The 19,712-nt window shown below is 45.4% G+C and overlaps 1 protein-coding gene across 4 annotated transcripts in view; it reads right to left on the reverse strand.

Annotated features, from left to right (window-relative positions):
- The window catches only part of EGLN1 (egl-9 family hypoxia inducible factor 1), a 170,818-nt gene extending 165,855 nt beyond the window's left edge, over positions 1-4,963 (reverse strand). For 3 of the 4 annotated variants that reach the window (XM_030196498.1, XM_030196495.1, XM_030196494.1), the window contains exon 1: positions 3,180-4,962. In XM_030196498.1, the coding sequence (XP_030052358.1) occupies positions 3,180-4,037 (858 nt within the window). In that variant the 5' untranslated portion in view covers positions 4,038-4,962. Of the gene's footprint in view, positions 1-3,179 lie in introns of all 4 variants that reach the window. The other variant, XM_030196496.1, reaches the window with a different exon arrangement.
- Between the last annotated feature and the right edge of the window lie 14,749 nt (positions 4,964-19,712).

Here is a 19,712-nt window from a genome sequence, read left to right on the forward strand (position 1 = left end):
TTTGTCATCAGTTTTAAAAAGAGATTAAAAACCTGTCTGTTTTCTAAATTTGTCTTAAGGAACTGAGTTACGGTAGTCATAATTTAATCAATCTATGATAGTTGATGATAAATTTGTGAGCTTAGGAATATTAGGTAATATGTAATTTGATTTTTCTTACATCCTAGATTCATATGTAATCTAGTTTTTCTTAGTTGTAACCTGCTTTGAACTTATTTTTGGTATTAGCGGGCTATAAATCAAATTATTGTAACTGTAACTAACTGTAAGGGAAGGGAAGAGAGCCATGGGGAGGGGGAGAAGAGATGTTGGACCACAAGGAGGGGTGGTGGGGATTTAAAAGAACCATGGGTGGGTGTGTGGGGGGGGGGGGGGGAGAGAGAGAACCTCAGGTGGCTGTGGGGGGAGGAGAAAGAAAGAACCTCAGGTGGTGGCTGTGGGGGAGGGGGAGAAAGAACCTCAGGTGGTGGCTGGGGGGGGGGGGGGGAGGAGAAAGAACCTCAGGTGGTGGCTGGGGGGGGAGGCGAAAGAACCTCAGGTGGTGGCTGGGGGGGGGGAAGGAGAAAGAACCTCAGGTGGTGGCTGTGGGGGGGGGGAGGAGAAAGAACCTCAGGTGGTGGCTGGGGGGGGGGGAAGAAGAAGAAAGAACCTCAGGTGGTGGCTATGGGGGGGCGAAGGAGAAAGGTGGCTGTGAGGGGGAGGGGGAAGAGAATCTGGGGTTGTCTGCAGGCGGGGGGTGGTAGGAATAAAGCCAAATTGAGGGAGAGAAGAGAGAGGGAGAGATGCTGGGTCAGAGACGGAGTGAGAGATAATGGACCTGGAGTAGAGAGGGTGGAGGAAATGAAGAAAAAAAAAAAGAGGTGTTGGAGGAGGGGTTGAGAGAGAGAAAATGGACGTAGGGGTAGAGGAGAGGAGAGGTGAGGAAGAGAGATATGGTAAGACCTGGAGGCAGGAATAAGGAAGATGTTGGATGTTTAGTCAGTGGCATAGCCACCACAGGGGAGGGGAGGGGCCTAGGAGACCTGGGCCGCCTCCAAAGCTACAATACTTGTTTAATGGCTAGTGCAGTAGCTCAAGCTCCACCAGCCAAAGAAATCCACTGCCTGAGTCACCACCTTCCTTCTTGAACTGCCTCAGGAGCGAGGAAGTCAGTTGGGCGCCTCCAGCCACCAACACCTACACTCCCCAAGCATGTTCAGACTGTGCACCCTGCAGACTTCCTGAGGCAGCACAAGAAGGAAGGGGGCTGTTTTGGCAGTGGATTTCTTTGACTGGTGGGACTTCGGCATCCCCACCAGCAAAGGTATGACATCTAATTGAGGGGGAGGAAATGCATGACTCCTAGTCCATCTCTGTGCCTACCTCAAATGGACTGCTGGCTATGACCTGCACTTAACCGCGCAATTAAAATTTTTTATCAAAATGCAGCCCTAGTTGCAACCAGCAAGGCTCACTGAAATTAGATGACCATCATCCAATCTCAGCGTGCGTTGCATGGAGGAGAGGGACACTAAACTGCTTCAGTGTCTACCACGTTCTTTTTTGGGGCCTGCCCGCTATCTCAGCTATCTTCCATCCGACAGAACTGAATGCATGCTGCTGACCAGACTGACCATGTGCAGCCAATGCTGACAGCATCTGCATAGTACCTAGCCTGCCTGTACTACCTGCCAGATGCCTGGACCTACAACCATCCGCCTCTGATCCCTGCCAGCTTCTGCTACGCTGGCCCACCGCTGCTGCTGCTCCAACTGACGAAAGAACCGCTTTTCTAGGAGCAAGAAAGGTGTCTGGTCTTGTTTGAGTCCCAGGAGGGAGGCCGGGAGTGGATGAAATGTAGAATGGTGGAAGTTGCTTTTTTTTAGGGGGGGGGAGGCGGAATTGCGGGAGATGCTGCTGTTGGGGGGAAGAAGGGAGGGCAGAATTGCGGGAGATGCTGCTGTTGGGGGGGAAGAAGGGAGGGCAGAATTGCGGGAGATGCTGCTGTTGGGAGGGAAGGAGGAGAGCAGAATTGCGGGAGATGCTGCTGTTGGGGGGGGGGAAGGAGAGCGGAATTGCGGGAGATGCTGCTGTTGGGGGAGAGAAGAAGGAGAACAGAATTATGGGAGATGCTGCTGTTGAGGGGGAAGGAGAACAGAAATTGCGGGAGATGCTGCTGTTGGGGGAAGAAAGAGCGCAATTGCGGGAGATGCTGCTGTTGGGGGAAGAAGGAGAGCGGAATTGCGGGAGATACTGCTGTTGGGGGGAAGGAGGAGAGCGGAATTGCGGGAGCTGTTGCTGTTGGGGGGGGAAGAAGGGAGGGCAGAATTGCGGGAGATGCTGCTGTTGGGGGGGAAGGAGGAGAGCGGAATTGCGGGAGATGCTGCTGTTGGGGGGGGAAGAAGGAGAGCGGAATTGCGGGAGATGCTGCTGTTGGGGGAGGGGAGAACAGAATTATGGGAGATGCTGCTGTTGAGGGGGAAGGAGAATAGAAATTGCGGGAGATGCTGCTGTTGGGGGGGGGGAAGAAAGAGCGGAACTGCGGGAGATGCTGCTATTGGGGGGAAGGAGGAGAGCGGAATTGCGGGAGATGTTGCTGTTGGGGGAAGGAGGAGAGCGGAATTGCAGGAGCTGTTGCTGTTGAGGGGGAAGGAGGAGAGTGGAATTGCAGGAGCTGTTGCTGTTGGGGGGGAAGGAGGAGAGTGGAATTGTGACAGCTGTTGCTGTTGGGGGGGAAGGAGGAGAGCGGAATTGCGGGAGATGTTGCTGTTGGGGGGAAGGAGGAGAGCAGACTTGCGGGAAATGTTGCTGTTGGGGGGAAGGAGGAGAGCGGACTTGCGGGAAATGTTGCTGTTGGAGGAGAGGGAGGGCAGAATTGCAGGAGATGCTGCTATTAGGGGGTGGGACAGGTGGGAGGCAGGGCAGGGGGCACAAAAACAAAAATTGGTCTGAGGTGCCCTATGGTTTTTAGTACAATACCTGTACTGAAACCATTTGAGCATCGCTCAGCCAATAAAATCCACAGTAAAACCATACTAGCATTTTAACACAGGAGCTTTAGAACAAAATACTGGGAATGCCCTCAATAGTAGCTACTTTTGGGATCATTGTGTTAAGCAGCACAACTGCAAAATCAACATACTCTAGTAAAATGGTCCCAGAGATAGGTGTACAAAGTTTAGAGAACAGGTAGCACTTACTTTCGTTCTCCCATTAATCCTGAAATTGCCTAGCTTGCCATTGCAGTGCCTTATAAGATCGTCCATGCTGCTCATCAACAAACCGATTGTTTCACAGCCAGGCTCTTTGCCTTCCACCCAGGTGATTTTGTCCCCTCTAATGTCTTTGGACGAGTCGCTCTTCTGGCTAACCAGCTGACCGTCCGTGAACCTGCCCGAGTCATGCAGCGCTTTCACTTCCTCCACAATCTTCTTTCCGACCTCTTTACCTAGGAAGTCATCCACCACGCAAATACCATGCTTATTCATACAAGGGCTGATATATTCCTGAGCCAATTTTTGGGGCAGCGCCTTGGTCTGTCCATTCGGCCTGCTCCCGCCTCCTCCGTTATTATCGCCCTCTGGCAGCTTGTTAGTCGGCAAGCATAAACCTGTCTCCGGGTTGTCATCGTTCTCTCGGGTCCCCGGCGGCGAGGACACCGCCTCCTCTCTCTTATCAGCGGGGCTGTCGGTTTCCTGCGTGGTGGCGGCGGCGGTTCTACAGTGGTGGTTGGTCGACGCGAAGGAGCTGGGAGAAACCAGGGGCCCGGCTGCCACCGCTCCTCCGCGGACTTTCTCAGCCGTCGCCGCAGGGTTCGTCCGAGCCGCGCGAATGGGCGGCTTGGTCGCTTCGTCCTTAGCTGGGGGCCGAGGCGTTGGCTCCAAATGTCCGCCCTGCTCAGCCCCGCGGCACACGAGCTTGTGCTTCTTCCAGTCTTGCCGCTGGTGTTCCTTGCTGCAGTAGAAGGAGCTCCGACAACGGCCGCACCTCAGCAAATCTTCCATCTTGCCGCAGAGCTCGCAGTACTGCCGGTCCCGCTCCGCGCTGTCGCCAGCCATGGCGATACTCGCTCCCGCTGCCCGCCTGCACTTCTTTCACGCTGGCTTTTTCCCCACTGCGGGGCAAAGGAAAAAAAAAAAGGCGGCAACACAACCAACTTCAACCGTGTGTTAGGTGTCTTGTTGGACCGTGCGGCCTCACTCCCACCACCTGCCCGCAAATGGGGAAATTATTCGCAAGCACCGGTGTTGTGTCACCAGTTCCTGAAGGGAAACCAAATGCACCTCTCCGACCGATGTAACTTCTCCGCCTAAACTCGGCAGTCAAATACGGGTCATCTCGGCTGAAAGGAACGGGGGGCCAAGCCGCTGGGTGGCCGGCAACACCCGTTTTTTTTTCCTTTCCGCTGCCACCGACAACCGCCGCCGCGCTCTATGTCTCGCTCCCGACGTGTACCCCCAGCGTGCACACGTCGTACTCCATTCTGCGAATGTGAACCTTGCCACTCTTTTCGCACACACGCAGTTTACGTTAGCGGCCCTGCTGTCAGCCGTCGGTTATTGTCTTGTAGGCCGCGCGCTTGCGCGCTTGGCTGCTTTGGGCTACCTTGGGTTCGCAGAGGTTACTGTAGCCTTACAAAAACGACTGTGGTGATAATACTAAGACGTGCAGAAGAAAAAGGAATGCTTCAGTTTTCTCATAAAATAAAGTCCGAGGGACTTTTATTGGCAGGTTCACGTCACCGTACAATATTGTTTCTTGTAGTAATATCTTCAAAAGTTTGTGTTAACCCGATCGTGTAGTGTAATGCCCCAGGTAACAGTTTTACTCCTGGCTACTGCAGCTAGTGGTACTGTACTAGTACAGTAGTAGCAAAGAGCAATTGCAGTCAAAGCAAAAAAAAAGTCCTGACACACAAACTCCTTTTTTTCTTTTCCTGTAGAGAAGCTGGGCAATTGTCAAATAGCCTATATTTATCTAAGTATATACTTACATTTATACATATAGAGAGAGAGACATTTGGGCAACCAAACGAAAAGTAACCCCCTAGAATTTTTTGCTGTTTTCTCAGCAACTGCTTGGAATTTCAATGTGAAATTTCACAGCCTTATTTGTTGTTACTATCTACGTTTATGTGCTGAGTTGAATGATATTTTCTTTAAACACAGCAAAGTTAGACTTTTTAGAGTGACCACCCAATGATTTTTGCAGGTAAGAAAATATTTGCACTAAAGTTAATTAAAAAAAATCAATGGGAGGGGGATAAAAGAAAAAAAGAGTCAATAAAAAGATTTATTTAAAAAAATGTTTGCACTGTGAAACTACCATTATTAAAAAAAAAAAAAAAAAAAAGAACAGGTACCAGTTTGCTATTAATTATGCCACAGTAATGGAGACTTTTGTAACCAACAGTGGCTTAGTGTGCGTGGGTAGGCACAGGCCCACCCAGGCTGGTGACAAATGAACACCTCAGTGGCAGCCACCTCACTCCCCTGTCTCCCTCTCCCTCTCCTCTGCCTCCAGATCCGGCATATAGCTCTCCCCCACCCCAGCTACTCCCCCTCTCTCTGAATCCTCCTCCCCTCCCCTCTGTATCTGAGAACCACCAGCCTGGGCTGGCCCTGCAGGCTTCCTTCTGCCACGTCCCACCAGAGAGGAAACAGGAAATGATGTTACAAGGGTGGGACGCGGCAGAGGGAAGTCTGCTGGGGCCTGGACAGCCTGCAGATGTGAATCGCTGCTGTTGCTAGCTATTCTCAGGTACAGCGGGAAGGAGAGAGGGTTCAGAAAGCAGGGAGTTGTTACGCTGCTGTCGGGGGAGGGGAAGATGCCAGATCCGGGGGCAGAGGAAAGGGAGAGAAATGTAGGATGGGATGTAGGGGAAGTTTTGGAGGGGTACCCATGTTTACTCTGGACTCATCCAAAATGGTAACCAATAATTTGAATTTAATAATTTGTATTGATAATATGATAATTTATAGATAATTTCTTTAAAAGCATTTCAGACTGGAACAGCAATCATTGGCAGATGATCTGGGACAGTTGCCATTGGGACTGATCGACAAGGCTGTTAAGAACTTCCCAAAACAACTGAAGGCCTGTGTTAAAGTTGGAGGTGAACACTTTGAGCATTCACAGTGACTGCAAATTTCTGACACATTGTTAATTGTATTGTTTAAATGATGTCATTTTACTGTGTTTTAGCTTGAACATTTTTAACGCACAAAGATCACTATATAGTAACACACAAATGTCAGTAACATCAAGATAATTAAATGTAGTTTAATAGGAATAAGTAAGTATGATGACTAAATAAGTACATAACATTTCTCATTGAAATTCAAAGTGGTTGCTTAGTAAACTGCATAAAACTATAGGGGTTACTTTTTTTTTTTTGCTTCACCCTGTAGGTGAGCTCTACAGGAAAAAATACAGGTTAATGATTCCATTGAAATATATATAGTGAGAAAAAGAGTTTTAACAAATGTGACTCTAGGTGTTTTTAGGGAGCATTATGGGAGAGGTAAAGTTGGGGTGATAATGATTGATATGTTTTAATTATCAAAATCACAGGACAGGTTCCAGGGTCCTGAAAGTTAAAGGGGGAGGGCACCCAAGACTGAAGGTTTTCCTAGGGGACCTAACACAATTGCTCTCAGGAGCAGTGGAATACCGTTCTGGTTGGGAGAGGCCAAACTAATCTTCACCACTGCCTCCAAGCTCCCTGATTGCTGAATCAGTGCAGGACAAAAAGTTGCCTGGACCAAAGCTCCAGTAGTTCACCCATTTTACTGCCTATGCTTGCACCAGCAGTGTGTGTTGTAATGTGTGCTTTGACAGAAATTAACTTTAGTTTTCAATGCAGTTTTAGTCTTTTTACAGCAGCGAAGACCTGGAGCTATTAAGGATCTACCTCATGGTAAGATTCCTGGCTAGATGGCTTTTATTTTCAAAGCACTTAGCCTTCCAAAGTTCCATAGAAACCTATGGAACTTTGGAAGGCTAAGTGCTTTGAAAATATGCCTCAAATTTATGAACAAATTTTACAAATGCTTTCAGAAATATTTGGCACCAGTATTGACTAAAGTTTTTAATAGTTTGGATACAATAGAAGAATTGCCCCACTCTTGGTGCTAGCAAGTGTCACCAAGCCTGGGAAGGACCTAACTGTTTGTGGTTCTCCTACAAGTCCATTTCCGTACTTGGGACTGACTACAAGATTTTTGCTAAAATACTAGCTAGATGCCTTCAATGAGTCCTACCTCAGTTGTTTCGCGATGACCAGGCGGGCTTTATTGAAAGTAGGCAGACCTTCAATAATATACGATGCGCAGTACATCTGATTTGGCATGCCTAACAAACTAAGGGCTTCCTTTACTAAGCCGTGTTAGTGATTCCTGCGCGGAAAATGAGAGGAAGCCCATAGGAATTGAATGGGCTTCCTCTAATTTGCTGCGCCGGGACTCGCTAACACAGTTTAGTAAAAGGGGCCCCAAAGAGACTTGTGCTTATCTTATTTTTTACATTGAAACGGCCTATGACAGTGTAGCTTGGCCTTTTATGCTGCAACTCTGAACTCGGGCAGGGTTTAAAAGTACATTTTTAGCATGGGATCAAATGTTAAATAAAAAGCCTCTAGCGTGACTGCAAATCAATGGCACACTGCTGGCTTTGAGTTGGAGCGTGGTATGCACCAGGGCTGCACTCACGATGGAACCCTTCTACATTGGGATATCACAGGCATAATTTATCATGAAGAACAACATAAAATTCTTCGTTTGCTGCTGATATGTTTTTTTGCAGTTGAAGACCCAGTTACTGCCCTGCCAATGATCATTCAAGGTCTGAGGTCTCCTTCTATTTGGGTCGATGTCAGGGTATAAAACCAACATGACTAAATCAGACATTTTACTACTACTACTACTACTATTTAGCATTTCTATAGCGCTACAAGGCATACGCAGCGCTGTACAAACATAGAAGAAAGACAGTCCCTGCTCAAAGAGCTTACAATCTAATAGACAAAAAATAAATAAAGTAAGCAAATCAAATCAATTAATGTGAACGGGAAGGAAGAGAGGAGGGGGTAGGTGGAGGCGAGTGGTTACAAGTGGTTACGAGTCAAAAGCAATGTCAAAGAGGTGGGTTTTCAGTCTAGATTTAAAGGTGGCCAAGGATGGGGCAAGACGTAGGGGCTCAGGAAGTTTATTCCAGGCGTAGGGTGCAGCGAGACAGAAGGCGCGAAGTCTGAAGTTGGCAGTAGTGGAGAAGGGAACAGATAAGAAGGATTTATCCATGGAGCGGAGTGCACGGGAAGGGGTGTAGGGAAGGACGAGTGTGGAGAGATACTGGGGAGCAGCAGAGTGAGTACATTTATAGGTTAGTAGAAGAAGTTTGAACAGGATGCGAAAACGGATAGGGAGCCAGTGAAGGGTCTTGAGGAGAGGGGTAGTATGAGTAAAGCGACCCTGGCGGAAGATGAGACGGGCAGCAGAGTTTTGAACTGACTGGAGAGGGGAGAGGTGACTAAGTGGGAGGCCAGCAAGAAGCAGATTGCAGTAGTCTAAACGAGAGGTGACAAGGGTGTGGATGAGGGTTTTGGTAGAGTGCTCGGAAAGAAAGGGGCGGATTTTACGGATGTTGTAAAGAAAGAAACGACAGGTCTTGGCGGTCTGCTGGATATGAGCAGAGAAGGAGAGAGAAGAGTCAAAGATGACCCCAAGGTTTCGAGCTGAGGAGACAGGGAGAATGAGAGAGCCATCAACAGAAATAGAAAATGGGGGGAGCGGGGAGGTGGGTTTGGGGGGGAAAATGAGAAGCTCGGTTTTGGTCATATTTAATTTCAGGTGGCGTTGAGACATCCAGGCAGCAATGTCAGACAAGCACGCTGAAACTTTGGTTTGGATGCAAGGTGAGATATCAGGGGTAGAAAGGTAGATTTGGGAGTCATCAGCATAGAGGTGGTAGGAAAAGCCATGGGATGAGATTAATGAACCAAGGGAAGAAGTGTAGATAGAAAAGAGGAGGGGACCAAGAACAGAACCCTGGGGTACGCCGACAGGCAGAGGGATAGAAGTAGAAGAGGATCCACCAGAGTGAACACTAAAGGTGCGGAGGGAGAGGTAGGAAGAGAACCAGGAAAGGACAGAGCCCTGGAATCCAAGTGAGGACAGGGTATCGAGAAGTATGCTGTGATCGACAGTGTCAAAAGCAGCGGAAAGATCAAGAAGAATGAGGATGGAATATTGACCTCTGGATTTAGCCAGTAATAGGTCATTGGAGACTTTAGTAAGCGCAGTTTCGGTTGAGTGGAGAGGGCGAAAACCAGATTGTAATGGGTCAAGAATAGCATGTGAGGAGAGAAAATCAAGGCAGCGGCGGTGAACAGCACGCTCAAGTAATTTGGAGAGAAAAGGAAGGAGGGAGATGGGTCGGTAATTAGAGGGACAAGTAGGGTCAAGTGAAGGCTTCTTAAGGAGAGGTGTGACCACAGCATGTTTAAAGGCAGCAGGGACAGTCGCAGTGGAAAGTGAGAGGTTGAGAATGTGACAGATAAAAGGAATAAGAGTAGGAGAGATGGCATTAAGAAGGTGGGTGGGAATGGGATCAGAGGAACAGGTGGTACATTTTGAGGAAGAAAGGAGAAGTGTAGTTTCCTCAATAGTAACTTCAGGAAAGGAGGAAAGGGAATGAGGGGAAGGAGAGAATATTTTGAATATTAATATCTGTTTAAATGGGTCTAATCATATATTTGATATATCAGGGTGTCACGGTGGTGACTGTTTCCTTGTCTTTGCTCACCTCGCCCTCTGGTGGCTGCTATGAACTGTCACACGTTCCAGACTTCAGCCCAGTCCGGTCCGGATCTTCCAGGATGCCAGACTTGCTTTTCTTGTTGGTGCCTGAACAGCACCCATAGCTGCCTTGTGATTCCTGCAGCTGAACTTCAGCTGCTGATGGGCTTTATTAGCCACCTGGAAACTTCTGTGTTGGCCTTTGCATCATCTAAGGTCCCTGGTATGTGGGGGTGCTGTGTGCACTTCTGCCTAGTCCAGTTCTAGTCTGAGTTTCTTGCCTGGTTCTAGTTTGTTTGTGTGTAGGTAGCTTTGGTTTTATTGCTTAGTTCCTAGTCTTGTTTCTGGTCTGCATTTCCTTGTCTTGTGTCTGTTCCTTTTTAATGGCTGCTTGGCAGCTTTCAGTCCTGACTCTGTTGTGTGTTTCCTGTTGGTATCCAGTTCCTGCAAGTCCTGCCGGCCGCCTGCACCCAGGGGCTCAACTCCTGGGGAATGGCGGTCAAGTGCAGGTGAAGTCTAGCTGTTCCTGCTCTGCCTGTCCCATCTTGATTGCCTCTGCTGCAACTCCAGTCCGGGGTTCCAGTCCTGTTCTGCCTTGCCTCTGGTTTGGGGGTGGTTTTGGCAGCCACTGCCGCTCCACAGCAGTGGTCCAAGGGCTCACAAACCCTGTGCTTCCATGAGAAGCCTGACACAGGGTTAATCTCACTGCAAATAAGGAACATTTATATAAGGTTAACTAACCCTCCTTGCTCCAGCAGGTATGGAAGTACTTGGAGATGGGCGGGATTGACAGTGTCCACGTGGGGTAGGATAAATTCTGTAAAAATAGTTCTACCCAAGCTGTTATATCTGTTTACTGTGCTCCCGATACCCCTTTCAAAGCAGTTCTTTAGGGCCCTTAACCACACAGTATCACTATATCTAGTGTCATCAACCCCTGAGGATGAGAAAGGAGGTTCTATTTCACCCTGTGGCTTAGGGTAGGATGGCCATGCCCAATTTCCAGAAATATTACCAAGCTGTCCAGTTAAGATTCTTGCCATCATGGAAGCAAAGATCTAGCATGCAGTGGGTACAGCTGGAGCAGAAAATTGTGGGAGGTACCCTTTTTGGGCAGTTCCATTGTTGCCACCTCAAGATGACCCCTTTTTACATGTGGCAATCCCTATATTCAAGGGATTCTTGAGCTATGGAGACACACCGAGCTAAACTATTCAGGGGCAGGGTCTTTGAATCTACACCTGTACAATATGCAATGGGATTTCAGCCAGGGAGAAAGGACTCCATCTTTAGAATGTGGGAATCTACTGGACTCGATACCCTGGGTCAGCTGTTGGACAAAGGCCAGACAGAGACAGTGTTAGACATGCTGAGGCCCAGGGCAGTAATTAAGGAGAGGTCCCTCCAATCCCCTCTCCTCCATGCTGCCTCCCCAGTCTCCCCACCTGCCACTAGCACAACACATAAAACAACTTTAATTAACTTTTTCATACACAAAACACAGGCAGACCTTCACCAAATACAGAACAAGGGATCGCAAATAGAAATATGATGATGAAGAAATTAAATTTGGTAAGTACTGCAACACTGGGAAAATAAAAGCAGAAATGCACTTCTTGTTCTACTGAACACAATCAGTGGTGTAGCCACAGGGGTCTCAGGCCCAGGATCTCCAAAACTAGCTACCTCCCTTGCTCTGGCTGGTGGGAATCCCAACCAGCTGAAGACCACCTTCTCCTCTGGCCTGGCAGCCAGAAATCTCCAAGCTCTGCAGCAAGCAGCAGTGTCCCCAAGCTGCCACCGGATGCAGAGCTTGGAGAGTTTTGGCTGCCAGACTGGAAAAAGGGGTCTTCAGCTGGCAGGGCTTTGGGATCCCCACCAGCTCACGTATTTATATTTTGCATTTGTGCATGGAGGAAGGTGGTGAGAGAATTTGGTGCCCACCCACTTTGTGCTCAGTCTCCGCCTTCCCCAATCAGCTGTCTGGCAATGCCACTGAACACAATACAGAGAGACTCCTGATAAAATTAGAAAGCCATGTTTTATTGTGGATTAGGAACTGGTTAATGGATAGAAAACAGAGGTTAGAGTTAAATGGCCATTTTTCTCAGTGGAGGATGGTGAATAGTAGAGTGCTGGAGGGATCTGTACTAGGACAGGAGATATTTAGCTTATTTATAAATGATCTGAAAATCGGAACAACAAGGGAGGTTTTAAATTTACAGATGACATAAAACTGTTCAAGGGGGTCTTTTACTAAGGCACGCTCACATTTTTAGTGTGCACTAAAATTGGGCACGCGCTAAATGTTAGAGACACCCATAAGAATGCATAGGCGTCTCTAACGTTTGGCACATGCCCAATTTTTGCGCGTGCTAAAAACGTGAGCATGCCTTAGTAAAAGACGCCCCAAATTTGTTAAAAAGCATGCAGACTGTGAACAATTGCAGGAAGACCTTAGGAAAGTGGAAGAATGAATTTAATGTGGACAAATGCAAAATGATGTACATTGGGAAGAATAATCCAAATCACTTGATGCTAGTGTCCACCTTAGGAGTCACACCCAAGAAAAAGATCTAGGTGTCATTATAGATACTATACTGAAATCTTCTGCCCAGTGTGTGTCAGCGGCCAAAATAGCAAACAGGATGCTAGGAATTATTAGGAGAAGGATGGAAAATAAGATGAAGAATATTTTAATGTCTCTGTATCACTCCATGGTGCAACTTCACCTTAAATATTGCATGCAATTCTGGTCACCATATGTCACAAAAGATATAGCAGAATTAGAAAAGGCTCAAAGAAAGGCATCCAAAGACGTTTTTAACAAAGTACTTATCTGAGTCAAAAGTATTTAAAAGTAGATCATTTCCTCAGTGTACCATATTAATGTTTGAAAAAATTGCTCCCTAAATTGCCTGAAACAGGAAACCTTCCAACATGTGTGGTGGTCTTGCATCCAGACACAATTCTTTTGGGAGTGAGGTTTGTCCCTGACAGAAGAAATTACAGGGGTAAAGCTTGCAAAACAGAGTACAGTTTGTTGAACATAGGACCTCCATGACTGAGGGTTAAAACAGGCTGATTGCTTATGTAGTCATGGCCAGTTGACTGATCCTAGCTGCAGCTTGGAAGCAGCCAAGTGTACTGACCTTGGCTAATGTGATAGATAAAAGTTATAGTATGTCTGTTTGATGTCAGAATTAACAGCCGTTCCACAAAATCAGCTGGCAGCCTTTGTTAAAATATGGGAACCCTTTTAGGACTGGAGAAAGGCCATGCAGGGAGTGGACAAGTGATGGTTAGATGCCCCTCTGAGAAGACTAATCACATTTACCCTTGTATAACAGAGAATTTTATACTACATTGTATAGTTATTCTCTTGGTGGGGAGGTGGGGTAGAGGGAGGAGTATGTTGAATGTGAGACACTGGGGAACTTTGATCTAAGATGTAAGAATGTACTGAAGAGCCACAGTATGTCATTTCTATTATTGTTCCCATTTTCTGTTCTGTTTATCTACAAAATCGATAAAGCATTTTTTTAAATAAGGATTGGTTGCCCTCTGTCAGAAACTACTTTGATAAGAATGCTTTATGCAGCAGTGTGCAATTTTCAAATTATTTAAAACAAAGACAAGAATAGCATTGTAGATGCCAGGAGAATAAAAAACGAGAGAGAATTAGAAGGAAAGAGGCAACAAAAACACTAATAGTTCAGGCCTAAGCATGAGAGTTAAAAGAACACAATAAAAACCAAGGAAAAAGGATTGCAGGTGCTGTGGAGAACTTGCAGCCCATCTGCATATCCTCCCAGCCTTCTGCAGGGGTGACTCCTATGTCCACCCTGAACCACCCAGGGCATCTGCTCCTGATGCCTACTGCTTCCACCAGCTGTCTTCCAGGTGTTGCAGAGGACTTGCAGCCCATTTGCATATGCTCCCAGCCTTCTCTGGGGTGACTCCCAGGTCCACCCCAAACCACCCAGGGCCTCCGCTCCAGGTGCCTAGCTCTTCCACCAGCAGCCTTCCAGGTGCCGTGCACCTAACAGCACGCAAAATATTTTCTCTCTACAGGTTGTATTTTCTTTCTGCAAGTTCCAATGACTCCAGTACAATTTCTATTCTTGATACTGCCCCTTCCAAATCTCTTTCTCCATCTGAAACCACTGTATATCTCAGGACCACATTGCCCACCTTCTGCTTTCATTACCTCACCATTCCTTTTGTCTTCTCCCTTCTCAGTCTCAAGCTTCAACATTTCCTTCCTTTCATTCAACCATCTCCATTCTGTCTGAGTGCATCTCATCTTTGTCACTGTTGTTATGCCTCTCCTACTCTTCTCCGTATTCTCTTGTTCCTTCTCCTGTCTTCTGGAGATATCAATCCCAATCCTGGTCCTCCAAATCAGCTCTCACCCTACTCATGCAGGTCACACTGCAATATCTCCAATCTAATTTCTGTTCCTCTCCTCTCCCCTTCTTCTCTGCCTTTCTAATGTGCCCTGTGGAATGTTCATGCTATATCCAACAAGCTTTCCTACATCCATGACCTTTTTATCTCTCGTACTCTCCATCTGCTTGCAGTAATTGAGACTTGGCTTTGCCCTGAAGACTCTGCTTCAGCTGCTGCCCTGTGTAATGGAGGTTACCTTTCCTCTCATACACCTCGTCAGGTTGGCAAAGGAGGTGGTGTCGGGCTATTAGTCTCACCCTCTTGTAGATTTCAACCTCTTCTTCCAGCTCAGTTTCACTGCTTTTCTTCCTTTGAAGTCCACGCCATTCATGTATTCACTCCTCTATCTCTCTTAGTAGCAGTCATTTATCAACCCCCTGATAAGTCCCTTTCTTCCTTTCTCACTGACTTTGACTCCTGGCTTTCCTTTTTTTTGAACCCTCATCTCCTTCCCTCATTTTGGGGGATTTTAACATTCATGCTAATGATCCCTCTGACTCTTATGCCTCTTAGTTTTTTGCTTTAACATCCTCCTTCAATCTTCAGCTATTCTCCACTACCCCTACTTACCAGAGTGGCCACTGTCTTGATCTTGTCTTCTTTTCCAACTGCTCACTCTCCAGTTTCTTCACCTCAGTTCTTCCCCTCTCTGACCATCATCTGATAAGTTTCACACTTAAACACCCTCCACCCCCCAGTCCCATCCAATCTCTACCTATACGTTTAGGAATCTTCAGCCTAGTGACTCTTGCACTCTCTCCACCATTGTTTCATCCCTCTTCTCAACCACTCACGTTATCCAAGTCTGTGAATGAGGCTGTCTCTTCCTATAATACTATTCTCTCCTCTACTCTGAATACCCTCGCTCCTCCCATTCCCTGTTCTGTAAGGAATACCAAACCCCTAGCCTTGGCTTGACCTCTAGAATCCACTGCTTGCATTCCTGTGCCCCATCTGCTGAATGCCTTTGGCTGAAATCCTGTGCCCATGCTGACTTCATACATTTCAAATTCTTGCTGACCTCCTTCCAGTCTGCTCTCTCAGTTGCCAAACAAGACTACTACATCCACTTGATAAACTCTCTTGACTCAGTTCCTTGATGTCTCTTTGCCACACTGAACTCTCTCCTTAAAGTGCCTTCACCTCCAACCCTTCCTTCACTTTCTCCACACTTTGCCTTGAAGCATATGCCTTGAAGCATATGTCTGACTGTAGTACCACCTCAGTTATCTATATCATTCAATGTCCTTGCCCTCTTTTATACGTTGGCAAAACCATCAGAGCCATTAAAACACATATCATAGAGCACAGAAGCCGTATCATGAGGAAAGTAGAATCTGCACCTTTTGTACAACACTGGTACACAGCTAACCACACTACAGCAGATTTACGTTCAAGACCTTCACTAAGAAGTGGCGAGGAGGAAACTTTGACAAACTTTTGCTACAGGAAGAGCAGAAATTGATTTTTGATTTAAACACACTCAGTCCACATGGTCTCAACAATGAGATTGATTTCCGTCCATTCCTCTGATATCTGTTCATTCATATTGTTCATAAGAATCAGCATTTTATACACTCCATCTATTGATCTTGTCCAGATGTGTTAATAATGTTTCACAACATATTAGATATTGTTAAAACTATGTCATAATTATTTATTATTTGAAATTTTTAAATATCTTTTTATTCATACAGTCTGTTGCAATTCTTTTTTTCTTCATACATTATCTTGTTTATGTATCATTTTATTTATTAATACAAGTAATTCAATTTAGGCTTGTCATTTGCATTGTTATTGACTACATGTGCCTCAATTTTGATATGTTCTTTATATATTTTTTGCACATTATTATGATTTTAAATAAAAAAATTTAGGAAGCATTTATATTACATATGTTTAAAACTTTTTATCTATGTTCAATAACACTGTTCATTTTATACTCTTCAATGTCAATTTATAGGTGATTGTACATATATAAATTTTTTCCCTGTTTATCTTTGTAACATTATCATTATTGTTTAATCATTATGTTTTAAGTTACCAGTTGTAGCAATTTTAATATTTATTTAATATCATAATTTATTTATTATTTAGACATATGGTTTTTATTACTTTTTATTATTGATACACTATACATGTTTATTTTTATTTTGGGGACATATTCTTAAGGAACCATTGTCAACATTACTATCTATCTTTTATTTTTCCTTGACCAATATTCCCTATTTTGCAAAACACACAAATATACTCAACACTGGGAACCATTTACATTTAAAACAATACAGCTGTTTTCCCTATAATTACCCGAAGGGATAACATAGATTATTTGATTACGCAAGCCAACACCTTTGTCCAACCTTCACAATTCTTTGCACACAGTTTGTGATCACGGCATTCATTTAAAACCTTTATATGTTCCAAAAAGCACTCTCCATTACAATCAACTTGAGCAAAAATTAATTCATGAGATGGCACCATTCAGGTAAAAAAGTTTTCACTTTACAGAGATACTTATACTATTCAATTCATTATTATCAGTCAACTCTCAGCCAATCCATGAGTATCAACGTTTATCTCTGTGGTGTCAGATATGCTAATGAACCACACATCACATATTTCAATGTGTTTTCTTCTCAAATCATATTTTTATTTGTATATTCGCTTTGTATATTCACCATACAAATTCACTTATTCACATATCCCAGTCACATAGTACTCGGTTATATCCTTCACTCCTCTTTGCATTGTATTAGCCAACTCTGAGCCACCCCGGCACATGACCATTTATTTGTGTTACATCCAGGGCTTTTTTTGAGGGGGTACTTGGGGGTACTGAGTACCGGCACATTTTCCATTGTCTGCGAAAAATTGACCCATGGACTCCAAGTTTTAATGAAAGAGCTCAGGCTTTACACACCAATTCTGCTTTGTTATAGGTTCTGTGACTGGTTGTAGGGGGCCTGGCTATTGTGGGATGGATCCCTCAGTGATTACCCCACCCTTGAAGGGTGGCCTAGCATTTGAGTACCGGAACCTTTTTTGCTAGCAAAAACGCACTGGTTACGTCATATATGCTAATGTACCATACATCAGGGATTGTAATGAAGTTTCTTTATATATCATATTTTAGTTTGCTTACCTGTCATAACATACTCCCACGGCATTTTTCACGTAAGGTTTTGTAGATAATTATCTGGAATTTTTTATCATTTGTACACTGGAGATGTCGATCATCCTTATGTCACATCCCTTGGTTTTTCACGTGCGTTTTTCCTTTTTAAGACGCTCTCTATCCTTTAGCCATTTTCAACATTGCTGAACAGCTGAGTACAATTCATGATCCAGCTACACCTCACAACAAAGGTCTTTTAGAAAAAAAGATATAGTCTTTTTCATTTTTGTTTTTCACTTTATTGTAACAGATAGTATGTGTGATTGATTGTCTTTGTTTTGTAGCGCATCACCTTTTGCAGCACGGTTCTTTCTCCCGCTCACATGATACCACTTATTTATGTTTATATCGCCACTATCTGTGCACAGGTTTATTATGACCAGATTTGTTTTTCTATATAGATTTTATCACATTTATTTCTTCTAATACTATTTCATATTTCCTCTGCACCTGGTTTCAAATGGCTTCATTTTTTCATGCAAAGATTTGTCTGTCTACTTTTCAAATTATCTAGGTATACACCAACACATTATGATTTTCCAGTGTTTGTGTTTTTATGTATTTTTTATTTATTATTCTTTTAGACCATTGCAATTCAATGTTATTACTTCTGGACTCTCATTTTTGAACCAAGTTTTTAAGGTTAGTCCTGATTCAATTTGACTTTGACGAAAAATAATTACTTAGAGGCTTATTTTCGAAAGAGAAGGGCGCCCATCTTTCGACACAAATCGATAGATGGGCGTCTTTCTCTCAGGGTCGCCCAAATCAGCATAATCGAAAGCCAATTTTTGGGCGTCCCCAACTGCTTCCCGTCACCGGGACAACCAAAGTTCCCGGGGGGGGGGGGGTGTCGGAGGCGTTGCGAAGGCAGGACTGGGGCGTGCCTAACAGATGGGCGTCCTCAAGCGATAATGGAAAAAAGAAGGGCGTCCCTGATGAACACTTGGCTGACTTTACTTGGTCCTTTTATTTTACGACCAAGCCACAAAAATGTGCCCTAAATGACCAGATGACCACCGGAGGGAATCGGGGATGACCTCCCCTGTCTCCCCCAGTGGTCACTAACCACCTCCCACTCTGAAAAAAACAACTTTGAAATCTTTTGTCTTTTTAGAGTATGGGTGAAGAACCTCCTTTGCTATGCCTCCATCCCCGCGATGGCAGTTGAAGATGTCCAAAATGTGGATGTTTGTGATAAGGACGTCCATGCCTGCTATACCTCTGACACCCCTTTTATTTATTTGGATTTCAGATCACAAGTGGCAGCAGTAGGATTTGAACTGGCCGCCTCTGGATTGCAAGACCAGTGCTCTAACCACTAGGCCACTCCTCCACTTCTGCAAGCCACTCCACTCCCTTGAAATTTGGCCATCCCTGTGGGTGGGGGCGGTATGTGTGTGTCAGCGGAGGCATAACGAAGGCATGGGCATCCTTCTTTCAAACATTTTGGACGTCCTCAACTGCCCGCCCCCCCCCCCCCCCCCCCACAGAGATGGCCAAATTTCAAGGGAGTAGAGTGTAGTGGAGGAGTGGCCTAGTGGTTAGAGCATGGTCTTGCAATCCAGAGGTGGCCAGTTCAAATCCCACTGTTGCTACTTGTGATCCAAAATCCAAATAAATAAATAAAGGGGGTGTAGGAGGCATAGCAGGCATGGATGTCCTTCTCACAGAAACATCCAGGCATGGATGTCCTTCTCACAAACATTCACATTTTGGACATCTGCCGTTGCAGGGACAGAGGCATAGAAATATCCAGTGTACCTGAATGTAACTCACCTTGAGCTACTACTGAAAAAGGTGTGAGCAAAATCTAAATAAATAAATAGCGAAGGACGTCCTCAACTGGCGTCGCAGGGACGGAGGCATAGCGAAGGAGGTCCTTCATCCATACTCTAAAAGCAAAAGACGAAAGTTTTTAAAGTTGTTTTTTTCAGGGTGGGAGGTGGTTAGTGACCACTGCATGCCTTTTTCCATTCAGTTAGTGCATCAGTTAGTCCACTGCAGTGCTCCCTAGGGTGCCCAGTTGGTGTCCTGGCATGTCAGGGGGACCAGTTCACTATGAATGCTGGCTCCTCCCATGACCAAATGACTTGGATTTGGTCGTTTGTGAGATAGGTGTCCTCGGTTTCCATTATCGCTGAAAACTGGGGACGACCATCTCTAAGGTCGACCTAAATGTTGAGATTTGGACGTCCCCGACTGTATTATCAAAACAAAAGATAGATGCCCATCTTGTTTTGATAATACGGGTTTCCCCACCCCTCCGCGGGGATGTCCTGCGAGGACGCCCTCAGGAAAATGTTCGATTA

Source organism: Microcaecilia unicolor, chromosome 3, assembly GCF_901765095.1.
Source record: "Microcaecilia unicolor chromosome 3, aMicUni1.1, whole genome shotgun sequence".
NCBI lineage: Eukaryota > Metazoa > Chordata > Amphibia > Gymnophiona > Siphonopidae > Microcaecilia > Microcaecilia unicolor.